Genomic DNA, 20,205 nt, shown 5'->3' on the forward strand with positions numbered 1-20,205 from the left:
CAGTTTCTTGTTAACCCAAAAATATGCTGCTAAACAAACTTTGTGAATGCTTCAACAAATATATTTTTGATACAAGAGATAATGGAATTATTACATTGTTTGAGATGGTCAAGGTGAAGCTCATGAAAAAATAAAGAACAAAGAAGATTTCATAAGGAGGAGAAATAGAAGATGATGACTCGAAGGTTTGAAGAAACCAAAAGCAAACAAAGACAAGGCAAGACATTTTCAAGCTACAATTTTATGGGGTCTAAGAGTACAGATCAATGGTTTAGGTCACTAGCTTGTGGTTAACTTGGATGACTATGAGTGTAGTTGTAGAAGATGGTAGTTAACTAGTATACGGTATTGTCATGCATGTGCTGCCATCATTTGACAGAATGATCAACATCGAACTTTCTAGCAGAGTGTTATTCTATAAAGACTTACCTGAAGGCTTACAGTTCCATTATTAAGCCAACAAAAGGCTCAAGCTAGAAATGTAATTAAGGATGCACCAAAAATTAGATCATTCACTAGAAGTTCCTCTATAAATGCATTAAGACCATGGCGTTAAGAGCATGCTGCTGATTTGTGTCTTTTTTCTTTTAGTTAGGATTGATAAGTTTCAGTACATATTTTGGATGTGGATTTCGTTTGACAAATCATGCAACTTAGGCATAATTTATTGGTTTATTTTGGATAGATTGTTGCTGGTTTAGATTTGCCAGATTTGGACATCTTTTTTTTTTTATAGATTGGCCAGATTTGGACACATTTTTGTGCATAGCTTTAGCTCTGTTAAGATGGAAATATTGCTGGTTTATATTGCAATGTTAACAATTTTAGGATGCAAATATTATATGTTTTTTTAGGTTGCCCAATATTTAATGTCTCATTATTAAGGATCAAAATTTTCTATCAATAATCATACAAATAACAACATAGACAATTTGCAAATGTTGTGTGTTTTTAGATTACCAAAGACTTAAAATCCTAATACTTAAAGTTTTTTTTTTCTTCTAATGTTGCAAATACTGAAATACATAAGAGAATACAAAACCGTTTTTCTTTAACAATTTCATTAACTTAATATTGAAAACATACACAAAGACAACACAAATGCCTTCAAATCCAACCCAATACACAATACCACAAAGCAAACACAAAAACTCTGTTTCTGACCCAATACCCAACAAATACACAAAGGAAACACAACACAAACTTAAAATGCTTATCCATTTGCAAATTCTTCTTTCATTTCTTTCTCTTCCAATCACTATCTCCGCTTTCTCTTTCCAATTACTTCTCCTGATATTTCCCTTTCCATTTCAAAAACTTTGTTTCTTTCTCATTCAACATGTTTCGGTCTTTCACGTTCTTTTTCAATTCTGTTTAGCTTCCCCAATAGTTCAAGGATTATAGCTTTTGCCTTTTGATTTATAGATAGATCCATCCATTCAAAGATTTCTTTTCTAGTAGAGTGAGGGAAAAAATTTTAGAGATTTTGCAGAGAGAAGACGAAGAAAAAAAAATCAGATTACAAATATTACTTACTCCGAAATTTTAGTTAAAATACATTCTCCTTAGATTCGAATCACTGCAAGAAGTTGAAAGAGGTGTTTCGATTCCATAGTAGCACATCCATCCGCCCCTAAAGTTGTGGAGATTTGCTTAAAAGAGGAGGAAGGCATCTTTATTGTGTTTTTTAGGGTCATACGATTAGGACTTTTTGTATTTTTTAGTTGTAGAGGTGATGGAGAAGAAATAAGAAAAATACAAGAGAGAGAACAGAAATAAGAAAAAGGAAAGAGAAAAGGCGAGAGATATTAACCTTGACGGCTCAACCCTCGTTTAGAGCATACACCCTGATTTTTCTATAAATATAAGATGCACAATATACTTAAAGGTACTTAATTTATTCTCTCTGCTTACCTAAGATTTACGCACTACTCAGTAATCCTTACTTTCACTGATTTAAACATCGGAGCAGGGTCTTCGATCCACGACTAGGGGTGCAAACGATTTTGTCTAGTTCGAAAACTGTTCGAGTTCAGCTCGGTCCAAATTCAGATCGATCGGACTTGGCTCGAGTTCAAGATCAGATCGAGCATTAATGAGGCTGAATCCGAGCTTCATTGAATTCGGCTCAAAAGCTCGTGAGCAGGGTCGAGAGTTTTCTTATTAATATTATATATATTATTGATTTTTATTTTTAATTTAAATACATTTTAATTATGTAATTTTTTATTAGTTTTTTTAAATTAGTAACTTTGAACCACACATAAATGTTTGGTCCAAAACTCAATTTGAAACTATATGATTGTAGACTACATGTTAAATTTAAATTTGTTAGATTCTATATATTTATTTAATCTTATTACTTTGTTAAAATTTGTTGTAGATTGTATGTTATATTTGGAGTTTAAATTTGATATTCCTTCATTAAAACACTGTTTTTATAAATAATAAAATGTTAATCAGGTACAATTAAATATATTCAAAACTGTTTAAAAAAAAGTTCAAAATGAGCCGCTCCGACGAGCTTCAAGCTGAACCTATATCGAGCTCGAGCCAAGCTCTAAAAGATCTTCGAACTTCTCGAGCCGAGTCGAGTCTCGAGCCGAGTCGAGCCCGCCCCTGTTCGGTCTCGGTTCAGCTCGGTTGCACCATTATCCACGACTGCTTCTTGATCTTTTTTGTTTTATTTCAGAAATCTCATCAAACTCAACTCAAACTGTATTACTATCACATCACTAAATATACAATTAGAACTAAGGAGTTTTTACCCTAGATTAAAATCCCATTTAAAACTTACAAGGCAACTCATAAAAAGAGGTTTCAGGTAAAACAAACAAATAAACGTATAGAATACAGTAGTAACAAAATCATGAGTGTCTTGATACATGGTTAACTACCTGAATGAGGGCCCTATTACCATAATTCTGCTTGAGAGAAGACATAAATTCATGCAGTCATTCATCATATTCCTGGAATGAAGAAATTATATCAGGAAATTAAATAGCAGCTGCAAACTTCCCAAGTAAAAAAAACATCATAATTTACAAGTGTTAGCTCGCTTTTGTAGTCAATCATGTCCTGTATATTTTGTGATTAATTTATATGCAGCAGACTTAGTTAGTTGCGCTGTTGTTAGAATTGTAAGAGTCGTTATTCAACTCGTACCCATTCGAGTCGATTCTGTATGATTTCAAGTGGTATCTATGATATGACTTGAAAATGTAGAACTAATTAAAAAGACATCAAGAAAACTAGAAGATTCTTTCTATTATTTTGCAACTAGGAGACACTACAAATTCCAAACTCTTTCTTTCCTTCTCTGTTTCTTTTCGTTCCCTATTTCTTTCCTTCTCTGTTTCTTTTCGTTCTCTGTAACTAGTCACCCTCCCTTCCCAGCTAACTCATTCTTTCTTTCTTTTTCTGATTGTTTTGATGATGAAGAATGCTTTGTCAATTAGTTTTATTAGAATTGCATTAGATTTAAATTTCAAGTGTGGAATGGCAACTATGAAAAACAGAGCAACTTAAAAATATTTAGACTAATATTCAAAGTTAAACATGGTTAATATTTTATTTTTATAATACTTTGAATTTGATCCGATTCTTACTATTCGGTTCGATTCACGAGTCCCAATTCACAAAATGAGGATTTCGAGTCACTAGTCCAATCTCGATTTAACAACTATTATTAGTAGCATTTTAACAAGTTGTTTTGTAACTTTGTTAGTATCATACTAAATATCTTAAATTAATATTCGGAAGGTTCAATGTGACAGTTAAATAACAGTCAAGCCAACTTTTTCAAATTTTCGGTAATGTAGGGATACCATTGATCTTACTTAGAAACATTAAGACTAAATTTAGATTATTTCGTAGGTTAGAGTCAACTCTGCGCTTCTCAAAAACGTTAGGGTCAAATTTGACCCATACGAAATACTTGTTTTAGAAACTCAACAAAATAAATAAATCAATTATTCATATAGAACACTACAATTGAACTTATTTATTTACGCGTAGTGCACCGTGCCGCCCTTTTTATCTATTCCAAACAAAATCTGAAGGTGTGAAAGTTTTCATTACTTTGACACCTGATTTTGCAGATTTTGAAGTATATCAACAGTATTCATCTATCAATTCATTTCAACCTGGTGGAGGGATTATAAAATCTAAATCACTGAAGTTAATGTTACCATAAAAAGAACTAATTCAGGCTTTAACCTGCTCTGTTAGCCTTAGCACGGTGAAGAATTTAAAATGTAGCTTTGGCAAATCCTCTAGACAGTTCAACCTGTGATTTGGAATGCCAACTATGAAAAACAGACTCTTACATTCCAAACAGTACCAGGAAAGAGGAGAACCATGCATCCAGTCCTGATATTTGCAACCACATAAAGTTTCTAGAATTAGAAGAAACAGAAAAGGAGCTTATAGATGGACCAGAAGAAAGTTACAAGCAGAGGAAGTACCTTTTGTTGTTCCTACCATTTGAAATTCTGAATCAGGAGCTAATTAGAATCCAGTTTAGCAGCAATTTTCTGGTTCTGGACCCCTCGAAAGTTTTCAATTGTGAAGGAATACAGAAATTCCATATTAACTAAAATAGAAAGTCAGAACAAGAAGAAAAAAGAATAACAATAAAAACATAATACAAGGATATCTTCGCATCACCCTTAAGTATCAGTAAATAGTTATTGTTCACAATAGCTCGAACCAGTAATCCTTTGGCTTCCTCATATTTCTTCTTCAGCATGTTGCACATCTGTAACAAGATGCATTAACTCTAGTTCGAAAATATATTATAGTTATTCTGAATGAGGAAAACATATATTTCAGAACTTCAAAACAGAAATACATAAAAGGTATAGGAAGCTATAGATCTAAGGAATTGATATTCCTTGGCAATATTTGAAACTGACAATTGGAGAATGTGTAGTAAACTGGAAAAAGGGAAACAAAGTTGTTTTCCTCCTTGATCTATGCGCGGTCAATAAAAACGACTCAAGGATCACCAAATTGTAATGTTTGTGGAAAGAATACATGAAAAGAAAAATTCTGGAGCAGACAAGATTCCGAACAAATTTGCGTAGGACTTCCAACAAATACATATGATTTAATTCTAAGACTCCAAAATCAAGTAAAAGATCAGCATACTGACTTGAATTTTGTATGAAGTTTTGTTATTGTAATCCCGTCTTTGCTTTATGATTTCTTATAAAATATCCAACTCAATGGACAGATTTCCCAATCCATTGCAATAAAGGTTGAAAAATCATGGAGAAAACAGCATATATAGAAACCACTATATACCAAACAATATAACAGTTTTCACTTACATCATCAAGATCTTTTGCATATCCTTCAGCTTTTTCAACATTTTGATCATTCTCCATGGTCAAAAAGGTGCTGTCTTCTTTTGCATTAGGTATTTTAAGCCCAGACGTAGGTTGGTTATATAGCATTGTCTGAGTGTCATTCTCTGGTTGATTACACTAGTGAAAGAAAATATTAAGAGAAAACAAGTTAGTAATATTAACTATTAAGGCAGCATTTTTCCATATAAAATCTAACTGTTACATCACTGATACACAAAGCACTGTCCTTGTAATACCTGTACTTCTGTTCTTTCCAAAGGTTCCTTCACATTTCTGCAAGTATCAGAAATGTAACCACACAAGGGTTATTTGAAAGAGTGTTTTTTTTTTGTTATATTAACTCAAAGGTATTACAAGTATTTATATACAAACCAAGCAATTAATTCCCAACTACTTTATTCCCAACTACTTCCTTAAATGCTAACTACTAACTACACCTAATTATTACTGTAACACTCCCCCTCAAGCTGGAGCATAGATATTTATCATGCCCAGCTTGTTACAAATATAATTGACTCGAGTTCCTGGTAAAGCCTTGATGAATACATCTGCTAATTGACTTCCGGTTCTGACATGTGGAGTTGTGATTGTACCATCCTCTAACTTCTCTCGAGTAAAATGACAGTCAACTTCTATATGTTTTGTTCTTTCATTAAACACATAGTTATTTGCAATATAGATAGCTGCTTTATTATCACAATATAACTTCATTGGTTTTATCTGGTCAAACCCAATTTCGCCAAGTAGACGACGTAACCACACAAGTTCACATGTAGCCTATGCCATAGCTCGGTATTCAGATTCTGCACTGGATCTAGAAACTACACTTTGCTTCTTACTCTTCCATGAAACAAGATTTCCCCCAACAAATACACAGTACCCAGTAGTAGAGCGTCTGTCTGACAGATCTCCAGCATAGTCTGCATCGGTGAAGCCTTCTGCGATGTGATGTCCATGATTTTCATATAACAAGCCTCGTCCACGAGCTCCCTTTAGATACCTCAGGATGTGAGTAACTGCATCCCAATGCGTTGTCCTAGGTGAGGACATGAATTGACTTACCACACTCACAGGAAATGAAATGTCAGGACGAGTAATTGTGAGATAATTCAGTTTGCCAACAATTCTCCTGTATTTCTCAGGTTCTTTGAGAAGATCACCATCATCAGACTTCAACTTCACATTGGGCACCATTGGAGCATCACAAGTCTTTCCCTCGACTAGACCTGCATCTTTCAACATATCTAAACAATATTTTCTCTGATTTAAACAAATCCCTTTCCTACTGCGAGATACCTCTATTCCCAAGAAGTATTTCAAAGGACCAAGATCCTTTGTCTGGAAGCGAGTACCAAGGAACTCCTTCAACTCCTTAATCCGAGCAACATCACTTCCTGTAATTATGATATCATCAACATACACAACCAGTAGAATGCATCCAGAGCTAGAACTGAAGTAGAAAACAGAGGGATCATAAGCACTTCTATGTAAGCCGAATTCCATTACTGCGGCACTGAATTTACCAAACCATGCACGGGGAGATTGCTTCAAGCCATACAGAGACTTTCTTAATCTGCACACCTTTCCAGACTCCCCCTGAGCAACAAATCCAGGAGGTTGCTCCATATAAACCTCTTCATTCAGGTCACCATGCAAGAAAGCATTTTTAACGTCCAGTTGATGAAGCTCCCAATTGTAAGTGGCAGCTAAAGAAATGAACAGACGGACAGAAGTGAGTTTGGCAACAGGAGAGAAAGTATCGAAGTAATCAATACCATAAGTCTGAGCATAGCCTTTAGCAACCAAGCGAGCCTTCACCCGAGCAACAGTACCATCAGGATTCATTTTAACAGTCCAGATCCACCGAGCACCAATTTTCTTCCTATCTGTTGGTAAGTCCACAAGGTCCCAAGTGTGATTTTGTTCGAGTGCTTTCAGTTCTTCTTTCATTGCCTTTAGCCAATCAGGATGAGCCATAGCCTCTGAAACGGATTTTGGAACCGTAATGGAATCTAAGGTAACTACAAAACACTTGGAACAGGGTGATAAGGCATTATAAGAAACAAAGGAGGAGATAGGGTAAGTGCAAGACCTTGTACCTTTCCGAAGGGCAATAGGGAGATCAAGACTAGGTTCACATGAAGGTGGAGGATCTGGAGCCGAAACAGATGAGGTATCATTGGTGACTGGTCCTGGAGCAGGTGCCATAACCGCAGGCCGTACACGCCTAGAATAAACATGACGAATAGGAGGACGAGAGACAACCTGTTCACTTACAGTATAGATCAAAAAATCATCATCAGATGTATCAGCAGGAAAAGAGGGTGAAGGGGAAGATGGACGGAAGAAAGGCGTATTCTCAAAGAACGTGACATCGGCTGACACAAGATAGCGCCCCAAGGATTGAGAGTAACAACGGTACCCTTTCTGACTTCGAGAATATCCCAAAAAGACACACTTGAGAGATTTGGGGTCAAGTTTGGAGTTGAGGACGAATATCGTGTACAAAACAAGTACACCCAAAAATACGAGGGGCAAGAGAAAATAAAGATTGAGAAGGAAACAGGATAGAGTATGGAATCTGACCCTGCAGAACAGCGGAAGGCATACGATTGATGAGGTAACAGGCAGTGGAAACAGCATCTGCCCAAAAAACTTTCGGGACTTGCATTTGGAACATGATAGCCGGAGTGACTTCAAGTAAATGACGATTCTTCCTTTCAGCTACACCATTCTGTTGTGGGGTAACAACACATGACGTTTGATGAATAATACCATGTTGTGAAAGATACGACTGAAAAGTACTGGATAAGTATTCTTTGGCATTGTCACTTCGCAAAATACAGATATTTTTATTAAATTGAGTTTTAATCTCAGCATGAAAAGCACAAAAAACAGTAAATAAATCTGAACGGTGCTTCAAATGATAAAGCCATGTAACTCGAGAAAAATCATCCACAAAAGTCACAAAATAACGATAACCAAGTTTAGAAACAATAGGGCAAGGACCCCACACATCAGTGTGAACTAAATCAAAGACAGACTCAACACGTTTATTTATTCGAGGAGAATATGGGACTCGATGGTGTTTAGCAAACTGACATGCTTCACACTCCAAAATAGAGTTCCTTGGAAGACTCGGACACATTTTCTGCAAGACAGGAAGAGATGGATGACCAAACTGACAATGAAGCTGCAACAAAGAGGAGCTTGTACAGGCAATTGGTCTTGGCACCGCTTCAGTGGAGTCAAGAACATACAACCCATTCACCAGTTTCCCTCTACCAATATTCTGTTTCGTCCCAAGATCCTGAAAAAGGCAATAATTTGGAAAGAAAACAACACAACAATTAAGGGCTTTGGTGAGTTGACTAACAGATAACAGATTAAAAGGGAATTGAGAAAGACATAAAACAGAGGATAAAGAGATTTTGGAGGTAGGTTGAGCAGTTCCATGACCATTTACAGGAGCGGTGGCTCCATTAGCTAAAGTAACAGATGGCAGATTGACATTAGTATCAAAAGAAGAAAGAATACCTGTGTTACCAGTCATGTGATCGGTAGCACCAGAATCAATAACCCAACTACGGGATGAGATGGAGAGACAAGCAGCCCGATTACCTGTATCAGCCAACGCAGTAGTAATGGACTGGGAGGCACCATGATCAAGAGACAGCTGCTGAAGTCGAGCATATTCATCAACAGAGATAGTGACAATAGGAGTAGAAGACGAAGATTGAGGGGATGGTAGAATACCATCACCAGCAGCAATGTGAGCAAACTTCCGATTGTTACTTTTCTGAGGCCGACCATGAAGCTTCCAACAATTCTTCTTAATGTGTCCTTCTTTGCCGCAATGATGGCATACTTGAGGACCACTTTGAGAGATACGGTGAGTAGTGGAATTCTGAGGACCACTTTGAACTCCATGTGTCGCATTGCTCACCAGAGCCATTGTCTCTTGAGACACCACATCAGACGTCTTTTCAATATCCCTACACACGGGAAGAAGTCGACCATAGAGGTCAGCAAAGGAGGGAAGTGTCCCACTGGTCAATATCTGGCTGCGTGCCATCTCAAATTCAGGACCAAGACCCTCCAGAAATCCAAGAACAAATATACGATCATCATCTTCTTGCATCTGCTTAACATCGGCTGTCATAGGAAAACGAGTTCGCTTCTCCTCACAAATCTGCTTACATTCATTATAATACTGAAAGAAGGTGCGACCCTTTCTCTGAGGACGATAATATGAAGACAGCAAGTTATGAATATGAGTCAAGTCTTGTTTACTAGCATACATAGACTCTAAGTATTCCCACATTTCTTTGACAGTATCACAATGAGTCACAATGTCATCAATAGTAGAGTCCAAAGTATTCTGAATCAGATTAAAAAGTTTATAGTCAACCATCATCCATTTCTTCCTACTTCCCTGCTCATCTCTAGGTGGAGGATTATTACTCAAATGATCCCCCAAATCGACACTATTAATGTACCGAGTAATAGTACGTTTCCACTGAGTGTAATCCTTAACTCCAGTCAATTTTCTATCCGTAATTCGAGTGGTACCAACAGTAATTTCAGTCATAACTTTCTTATTATTTTCCTCAGTCATTGTCAATCCAAGCAAATGACAATTACCACAAAAATTCAATTAACAGTAAATGCACTACTGTTAACCAAGATAAAGATCAAGTAGAGCAAATATTGTCAACCTTAATTGAAAAGAAAATATATCAGATCAGAAATATGGGTCTAACCGAACACAAGCCGGAGTTACCACAAGGAAGGAGACTGACCGGAATTACCACAACCAGAAACTGACCACACAGACTGACTGGAATTTCAGAGGCGACGATGGGAGAGGAAGAACGGCGGCGAACGGAGCAGCCACGTGCCCTCACGCGCCGGCGAGTGGGCGGCGCGTCGGAAGACGAGGCGGCGCGTGAGCCCTACGCGCGACTCTTCTGGCTGCCGGAAAGTTGCGACTCGGCAGATCGGCGGCAGGGGAATCTAATGGAGGGGGCGGTGAGATAAACGAAGATGTTGGAAAACTCGACTTCCAACCCGGACCACCGTTAACCAGTTCAAACTCAAAGACCTGATTTACTAAAGCCAAAAATGCTCTGATACCATGTAACCACACAAGGGTTATTTGAAAGAATGTTTTTTTTTGTTATATTAACTCAAAGGTAATGATAGAGAATAGTCTAGTGATAGAGAATAGTCTAGTCCGTAGTAGGAATATTCTGGAAGGGGTGAGGTGTATGGGATAAGGGTATTTTGGGTATAAGATGTTAGGACATGTGTCTAGGGTATGAGTGATTAGTACATAAGGAAGGGTTAGGGAAGGGAGAAGGTAAGGAGGTTTTACATTGTTGTTTGGCTGCTCATTGCTGTGGCTCTACCTAGTAGAGAGGGAGGAGGTTTCTCCTGGGGGATTAGAACATCCGTTCTATCCATTGTTTATCATTGTTTATCTTTTATATATCAATATATATCAACATTTCTCTTTTCTATTTTCATCTTGGTATTAGAGTTTCTATCATTGGTCCGACCTGCCGGATGGAAAAAGGCTCAAGAATGGAAACATGGGTAGAAACTCGGTTCAGCGTCCTTGACAAGAGATTAGATGGTTGGCAAGATAGCATTGATGGGTTGCAAGATAGCATGGATGAGTTAGAAATGAAGGTTAAGCAGTTCAGTGAATCCCTTACTGAATTTCAGAGGGAGTTTAGACACTTAGTGTTACGGACAAGCACGCAGGAGAAGAAAGATTTGGTTGTGGATGAATATATCTCTCCTATTGCCCTTCATCCTGATGAAGGAAAAGATGTGAAATACTGTTCACGGCAATACCGGCAATCCCAGACAGAGTTTCCTCTTGAAGGGTTTCAAGGGGGTACATTTGCAAGAAAGCACCCAGCCAAAAAGTTTGACATGTCACCAGAGGCAGAACAAAAGTTATTAGGTCAAGCTATTCCTATAATTATATAGGCTGGGCCTTCTAACAACATGGGTCAAGATAACCCACAAAAGAAGGAAGTGGAGCAATTTCAGTGTAAAAGCATCGCCACTCCAGATAACGCTCTCGCATATCAAAATCCCTCTGTTTTTGGTCCCCCAAAACAGGGGACCCTTCAAATTGTTGGTGACGCTTTGACAGAAGCAGCAAGTATGAATCAAAGTGTCAGTCTCGCTACGCAGCCAAAATCGGAGCGACGACAGATGATACGGTTAGAAAAACAGGGGATGGGAGAAGTTCACTGGATTCACAAGGGTGAACAACGATACGCCAACGATAATGGAAACCGACAGGAAAAGGTACGCTCCATTGTTTCTGATGAACCTCTTAGGCGGTGGTGGACACCAATAACGCAGATTGAGAATATGATTTCATCCTGTGAAGAAAGAAGGTTTACAGGTGACTTGGCAAATGTGATATGGACTTGTTATCATTTAACAATTAAGTTGGGAGGCCTAAACGCACCGTTTAAGAGACCCATAGAAACCAACCCACCTATCTTCGATACGGGTCAAGTTATTCGGTTCAAAATGAGGGTAGATGACTCTCAATCCAAGAGTACCAACCCAAGGCAATTTTACTCTGTTTTATGTTACGGAAAACAGAGTATCAAGTCAATTTGGAGAGTTCCCCAGTTGCGTCAAAAGAATTCGGAAGATGGTATAGATGAAGGAGATTATCTCGTGGGCTACATTCCTGGTAGGAGCATTGGAAAGGATGATGGCCATTTTAATGATTTGGTGATGACAATTCTGGCAATGAGAGACGAGGGCTTAAGGCTCATCCACCTATCTGACGGTAAAGCTGTTTTAATTTTGGTGGGTACAAGGGTAAGCCATGAATTCATTTTGAAGAAGTGGGAAAACCTGATTTCTAATTGTCAAGTAGGAGCTGGGATTTTGATTAATGTTAGTAGTGGAGCACATAGGTTGCATGACGAATCTATAGGTCTCACCATTTTTTCACTCTCTTTCAAGTGGAATGAAATTTCTACAGACTCATATCAAAACAGCCTACCCAGAAGAACCACTAATCAAACCCAGCCCAAAAATTATCTCATTAGTGTTGCTTCCTCTCCTAAGCATCTGACCTATGTTCTAGAATTTTTTTGTCCAAATAACCAAAGACAGAGAATCAATCATCCAAGACAAAGAATCAATCGGAATTCTAGAGTTCCTCTTATGGATGTTCCAACTCATAGCCTAGCCATCTTATTACGAATCATTTCTAATGAAGAAATTAGACTTCCAGAAGATAAGGGTTTGGCGGTCCTAAATACTTTAGGAACTGGCAATATTACTGAATTCTTCCGTACACAGGTTCTTGATGATGCTAACCAAGCTCACCAGGTTGTTGAAGAAGAGTATACATGCTGGATTAGAAAGCAGGGTGGATTGTCACTTAATACTTCCATTTCGGCAACAGTAAGACTCACTCACACTATGCAATTAGTTGATGATGGTCTTCTAGTTGTCGTCAATAAGCAACAGACCGAATCGCTTTTTTACAGTCTGGAAGTTTCTGTTTCCTTATTACTGCAAGGAACAACAGTGTTTCAATGGCTGATTGCATGGAAGATTAAAAGAGGGTTCTACATTCAACAAACATTCCTCTTGACTCCAGTCTTGAGGACAAGACTGTTTGAAGGGGTGGGTAATGATAGAGAATAGTCTAGTCCGTAGTAGGAATATTCTGGAAGGGGTGAGGTGTATGGGATAAGGGTATTTTGGGTATAAGATGTTAGGACATGTGTCTAGGGTATGAGTGATTAGTACATAAGGAAGGGTTAGGGAAGGGAGAAGGTAAGGAGGTTTTACATTGTTGTTTGGCTGCTCATTGCTGTGGCTCTACCTAGTAGAGAGGGAGGAGGTTTCTCCTGGGGGATTAGAACATCCGTTCTATCCATTGTTTATCATTGTTTATCTTTTATATATCAATATTTTTAATTGAAATCTTGGTGTGAGGGAAAAGAGTTAGACAGACATCCCAGCTAGGCTGGCACCCCATCTTTTATATATCAATATATATCAACATTTCTCTTTTCTATTTTCATCTTGGTATTAGAGTTTCTATCAGGTATTACAAGTATTTATATACAAACCAAGCAATTAATTCCCAACTACTTTATTCCCAACTACTTCCTTAAATGCTAACTACTAACTACACCTAATTATTACTGTAACAAGAAAGAAGTATGTTTATTCCCAGAAAATTATCCAAGGCTACTACAGATATGCAAACAAATGAATGAAAGTACCTGCTTTCACTCGGTGACTGAGAAAGACGTTTCTGTGGATGCAACAGCACTTGATTGGCATTTGATGTCTGAAAAATTTCATAGTCAAGTACTTTTGTACACTACCATACCTCTATAAAGTTCTTGAGCAGAGATTTAAAAGTTGCTCCAAGGCCAAATTATATCAGAGAATTATTGGTTCAGAATAAGAAAGCTGTTTAGTGAAATAGAAACCTCAGATGTTTTTCGCTTCAAACAAGTGATTGGTGAAGTTTTTCTCTCAATCGAATGGACAATCTTGGATGCTGTACTTCCTTGTACTTCTGTGTCTTTCTCTGACTTTCTCAAGGAACTTAATTCCCTTCCAAGTGTAGCATCAGAAGGATCTCTGGATACTCCAATGCTCCTAGGTTGAAAAATATTTGGCCATGAAAAAGATAAAGCAATATAATCTTCAAGGAAATTCAGAAAGGGTTTGAGAAAAATGAAGCGTCATATTATCAGCAGACCTTGAGATCTTCAAGCTAGAGAGGTCAGGTGTTCTATTCCCGGTTTTAAGCCCTTCAGAAGATCCAATCTTCACGTTCCTAGTTGAAATCGTACTTGAAACCACCGTTTTGGAATCTACCCTCCTATGGGTATTGGATTTGGTTGCGTTATAAGTTGAGCCGGCAGGATTGACATTACCACTGCAAATATTCCAACAGTTTCCCTTTGCTCATACCCACAATAAATGTTTTCCACACTCACATGATGTGAAATACAGTTTCTAGAATATGCAAAAGATATTTGGTCATCAAAAAGATAAAGACTATAATCTTCATGGAAATTTGCAAAGGATTTGAGAAACATGAAGCACCATATTCTCAGCTGACCTTGAAATCTTCAAGCTAGATATATCAAGTGTTCTCCTTGTGGTTTTAAGCCCTTCAGAAGATCCAATCTTCAGGTTCATAGTTGAAATCATATTTGAAATCACGGTTGTCGAATCTACACTCGTCTGAGTATTGGACTTGGTTGCTTTATGAGTTGAGCTGGCAAGATTGATATTACCACTGCAAATACATCAACAGTTACCGTTAGCTCTTACCGGCAATAGAATGTTTTCCACAACTCACATGATGTGGAATACAGTTTCCAGAATATGCAATTAGTTGAATGTCAAATGCAGTAAAGAAGCCAGGTAACAGCAACGACAAATAATGACATAAATAAATATCAAAAACTTGGAAAAGAGTCTCTACAGGCACAAATCTGAGTTTAATCATATGAAAGAATGAATTTATGACCTGAAATGTGCAGGCATATTTTAAGACAATGAAGTCCAGCAGAAAATTACAAACACTTAATCTACTAACATGCGCTCTTTGGTTGTGGTTAAATACATGCAAATGGTACATGGTAAAAAAGCTCAACAAATATTTAGTTAATGAAGAGACAATACTCAAATTTCAATAAAACAATTCAAGAGTATTTATTAAGAACAATATTGAATCATGGAGAAGATGCATAAATTGTTTCTGAGAAAAAAGAAAAGGCCAAGAATGCACAAATCTGTGAAATCTATTTTCCTCCTGGCTGCTCGGTTGCTATTTTCAAAGCAACAAAAAACTTAATGTTGTGCTTTCCTTTAAGAAACATTATTTTTATTATTAAGAATCAGCATGGAGAACCAAATATACAATTACCAAATTCAGAAGCAATAGAACAGGCAAAGTCCCTGAGATCTCTAAATTTCTACAAGTGACCCAGTACTGTTTCTCAAGTCATTGAACCATATACCAACATCAAAGTGCCATTAAGTCATCCAAAATATTCTTATATAAGTGATCAAAAGCATGTCTACACTTGAAAAGATCCCAGATTTTAAAAAAAAAAAAAAAACCCCTATAACCACTTCTGGTATAATGACAGCACAAGTGAAATGCTAGCTCACTGGTTTAAAATATTTTTGTATGCTAATTTTTCCAAAGTCAACTCCAAACAAGATCAAAGAGTTATCTAATTATCAGGCATAAACGAAGATCCCTTACTCAAAATTATTAAGATCTTTATTGTTCATTCCATTTCCCAGTAAAATGGAATCCCCTTTTGTGGCTTCTTTATCAGGATGCCTGGAGATACTTTTCATTCTGTCACCATTGAAGCCCTCCCTGTTGAAAGGGATACAGTCATTTGACAATTCCACTAGCAACTCACTGTTTGAATGAAATTTAATTGATCTGTTCCTGCTCTTGGACTAGACATTCTAGCAAATTTGAAGAATAAGAGCCTTTATGGTAATAATCACAATTCCACTTATAGATGCCTACCTGATATTACACAGATCTTTAGCGTTGTTTTTGCTTCCCAGGAAAGCAGGTTCTCCTTTTGCCAATTCCTTGGACATCGACTTCAAATCACCGGTCAATTTTTTTGGGGTTTCTGCATCATTAACAAAGATGCCTTCCCTGTTGACCAGACAATGAAAAAGCTTGTCACTGATACTGATAGACATTGCACTTAATAGAGGTGACAGCTTTTTAAATCAACAAAAAAGAAAAGGCCAAGAATGCACAAAACTGTGAAATCTATTTTCCTCCTGGCTGCTCGGTTGCTATTTTTAAAGCAACAAAAAACTTAATGTTGTGCTTTCCTTTAAGAAATATTATTTTTATTATTAAGAATCAGCATGGAGAACCAAATATACAATTATCAAATTCAGAAGCAATAGAACAGGCAAAGTCCTTGAGATCTCTAAATTTCTACAAGTGACCCAGTACTGTTTCTCACCTTTTCCCATTGGCAGGGTAGGAAGTAGCGAGTCCTTTGTTTACAGCTGAGGAAACTTCGCCACCAACAGATGATGGTTGACATAGCAGAGCTTCGGCCTCATTGGATCTCTGCGAAAGTTTTGAACTGCCAACTTCTGGTGCATTTTCCTTGATTGGTATTACTTTATCCACTACATGTTCACTGCATGAAGCATCCAAACACAAAATGAGAAACGATAATAACATCTAATGCAATGCACGAGAGATTGCATCAGCAAATCTTAGCAAAACTCATTGACAATATTATGTTCTTTGTTTAATTAAATAATACATGCATCAAGGTAAATTAGATCAGGAAGATGCAAATTGATTTATAATTCAGAGAATCGTCCCACAACTCTGGAGCTTCAGATGGAATTCAGATTCCCTTATAGCTATCATAATATACATATGACTAAAGCCACCAAATTGGAATTGTAAAAAAGATGTCATTATTTTATTACCCCCTAGTTAACATTTAAATCAGCTGGAAACAAATTAAAATATTTCTTTTGTAAATTGTCTAACCTACTCAATGGGGCCAAAAGTATCGAAGCTGTCCTCTGAATATCCTTACTGGCATCTGAATGTGATCTTGTTCGTGATAGAGTTGCAGCTGATGTAACTTCACCATCTAAATCATCTTGCATCGGCGCAGTCCCAATCATATTTCCAGCCAGGGTTTCACTATCTGCCTTTTCACTTTCAGCCCCCTTGCTCCCTGATTCATTATTGTGTGGTGGATCTGAAATCTTCAACTGTGAGTTATCAGGATCAGACCTCAAAACATCTATCTTTCTGTCAGTTACACTTTGCTCTGTAGCAGATTCGGTGTTTACTTCTGGTGCTGGGGTATCAGTTTCGGTATCTGATTCAGTCGCTTGAGTTGAATTATTCCCATCAAAAGATTGTGCAGGTAAATCCTGAGTGGTATCTCGAGCAACTGGTTCTGTGGACTTTTCCTTCTCCTCTAAGTAAATCTGTTGATCTTCATCTTTGGGGCTAACAGAGTGCGATTTCTGTGGTGAAGTTTGTGCTTTATGTGTTAAAACCAGCTCTCCAATATTTGAAGCATCAAGAGTCCCTGAACAATCTATAGTAGTCTCCATAGTTGGAGCAGTTGCATTATCTGAAGCTGGAAGCTTGTCAGTTTGGCAATCATCAAATGCCTCACTATAACCAGCCATATTAAGTTTTGAGCCCTGCTGTTCAATCCTAGCTGCACCATCATCTTTGATGTTTGAGTTCTTCTCAGAAATTTTCTTTCCTTCTTTTGAGGGTGAACCAAAGTTGAAGTCATCCATCCTTGTGATCATAGTTGAAGCAAACGTAGAAGTCATTTTGGGAACGTCTGACTAACACAGTTCATTGCCACAAAAAGTACTTACACTCACTCATTAAAATCAAAAGAGAAGTTGAAGTTGTCATGTTTTCCTTGATGACTTCCACCAGAAGATTCTCCTTTAGAACTTTCCTTGGGTTTTGCAGTCTTTTTGGACGGGGATGAGAAGTCAAGATCAGGCATGTCCCCTTTGAATGACGTCGACTTGTTAAAATCGCCATCTACATCAAAATCCAGATCCCTGAAATAGATATCAATACAAATTTAGTAACTACATCTAAAAAATCTTAACTAGATAATGCGTGAAGTTGGATCCAAGCTATTACCCTCTTGAAAAGCAATTATTTAGCGGAAGAAAATGAAAAGAGAAGAGGTATATACCACAATGATCAACGGACATGTTCAAAAGAAAATGTGTGTACTGTGCAAAGACATTCAGAATCACAGTAGCTAGCAGCTAGCATAAATTTTATATTGGATGATAAGATCCAATTATCACTTACAATTTGCCAAACTTGAATGATTTTTCCTTGCCAGTTGAAACTGAATCAAAACTGAAATCCATTGTATCATCTCCTGCAACTGAAGGCAATTTCCAAGAGCCAAAAAACTGCTTTCCAATTTCATCATCTGCTTTCAAGGTAATTTAAGAATTCACTAGCTAAGTCCAAAATGATACAAAAAAAACATAAATAAATAAGCAATGCAGCAAAATTGCATGATTGGATGCTAAGAGGAACAAATTTTTAACCATTAGCCCTCTAAGAGGAAGTTGAAAGGTTTCCAGACCTTTGGATTAGAGGCTTTTAAGTTTAAACTCTGCCATGGTGAAGTCTTTAAGGAAATCATAGCAAATTCAAGTCATTCTGTATATCAGTTTCTCTCCAGACTCTTTCAATATTGTCAATTGTAAGCACAATAGCACTCTGTAATTATAGCCAATCTTTTCAAGAGCGTTCAAGAAAGCTGCTATGCTTAAATATCCACAAGTACTTCTAAAATAGTAAAATTCATATATGAACTAAGATATGCAAGCTACGATCTATCTTGTACATGCTTCACTGTTATTTTCTCTATATTGAGAAATCAAAAATTTAGTAGCATATAGAAAATACCAAACAAGGATTTCTTCTCTTTGGAATCAACAGATGAGGGAGTTTCCTTCCGTGATTCTGCCATGTGCGCAGTAGTAGTTGTAGTAGTAGGTGTTCTTGTGGTTTGCCACTGCAAAAGAAGCAGAGGACTCTTAGATCCAAACATCTAACTAGAACTAATTGGCCGGAACTCAACCTAAGATATTAATAAGTGAAAGATCTTAAACTAACATTATGAAGGAATGTATCATAGCATGTTTCATCAGGATACATTCCTTTGAGATTCCTCTACAGATTATACATTCAGTACACACAATAACCTCAATGAGATTCCTCATAGCGACTTTTCTTTCTCGCGATTAGCATTTCAAGTTCCATTATATAAGAAAATCAGAAGTTTGGAAGACAAAGAATAACACAAGACCTCTTCATCCCATAGCTATCAGGAATGCTCAGGGTTTTAAATATCGACGGATACATAATGTATCGGCCTTTTTTCCCTCCTCAATCGTTATCACCGCCGTATCGCAACTGTATCGGCTGTGATGTCACGGCCATTGCGGCAACTGACTCAGGCAAAGGAGAAGAATAACGAGAAAATGAGAGAGAGGAGGCTGGAGTAGTACCTGAACGGCAGCGGCGGGATTATGATTAAATTTCCGAGGAGTAATCGAGGACGAGCGCAGGTAGGACGGCTGTATATTTTGAATGCTAGATTTTAATTTTAAAAACGTTCCTATTTAAAGGAAGTAGGAAGCACTCTGGTTTTAGTTTCTCTTCAGTGCCTTTCTGGTTTAGCGCCAGGAAGTAGGAAGCGCGGTTTTCTTCGCAATATTTGTTATGATATGTACTTTCTTTTCTTTTTTTTCTTTTTTTTGAAACTATACTTTCTTTTTTTAATTAAAAATAACTGGTTATAATATGCTTCTTCTTTTTTGGAATTAATTAGTCTAAAAAATGTTATGATCAATTCAGTTTCAATTAAAAATATTATTCATCCTTTTGGAAAAAATATATTCATCCAAAGTATAGACTGAATGTTTTGTTTTTAAATAAAGTCACCTGGTTTATTAACCTGACCAACAGAACTAGCTATTTAGCTCATTGATAGTCTAAGAAATACTTTATAGTACCAAAAATAAGCTAATAAGGATCTATAAAATCATATCCTTTTACCGGTAAAGAACTTTTGATCATAAATTTTGGAGATAAACTTATTGAGAATGTCAAAAAAACATATATGATATCATATGAATATAAACACATCTGCGTGGCATTTATGAAGCTCGGGCCACCATTCGGAGTTAGGACTCATGTGGAATCATCATAGAAAATCAATTC

At 37.1% G+C, this 20,205-nt stretch overlaps 1 protein-coding gene across 1 annotated transcript; it reads right to left on the minus strand.

Annotated features, from left to right (window-relative positions):
• Positions 1–2,775: 2,775 nt before the first annotated feature.
• LOC136232195 (uncharacterized protein At4g18490-like) lies at positions 2,776–19,644 on the minus strand. The gene is made up of 17 exons (XM_066021240.1): positions 19,491–19,644; positions 18,886–18,994; positions 18,274–18,400; positions 17,823–18,011; positions 16,957–17,733; positions 16,409–16,591; positions 15,949–16,086; positions 15,670–15,789; positions 14,512–14,691; positions 14,146–14,325; positions 13,871–14,042; positions 13,658–13,725; positions 5,609–5,645; positions 5,334–5,489; positions 4,467–4,759; positions 4,219–4,371; positions 2,776–2,969 (listed from the first exon to the last, which is right to left on the minus strand). The coding sequence occupies exons 2-15, from the start codon at positions 18,947–18,949 to the stop codon at positions 4,595–4,597; spliced, it is 2,556 nt and encodes an 851-aa protein (XP_065877312.1). The 5' UTR covers positions 18,950–18,994; positions 19,491–19,644; the 3' UTR covers positions 2,776–2,969; positions 4,219–4,371; positions 4,467–4,594.
• Positions 19,645–20,205: the final 561 nt, after the last annotated feature.

The sequence above is a fragment of the Euphorbia lathyris genome, chromosome 6 (assembly GCF_963576675.1).
Source record: "Euphorbia lathyris chromosome 6, ddEupLath1.1, whole genome shotgun sequence".
In the NCBI taxonomy this organism is placed as follows: Eukaryota; Viridiplantae; Streptophyta; class Magnoliopsida; order Malpighiales; family Euphorbiaceae; genus Euphorbia; species Euphorbia lathyris.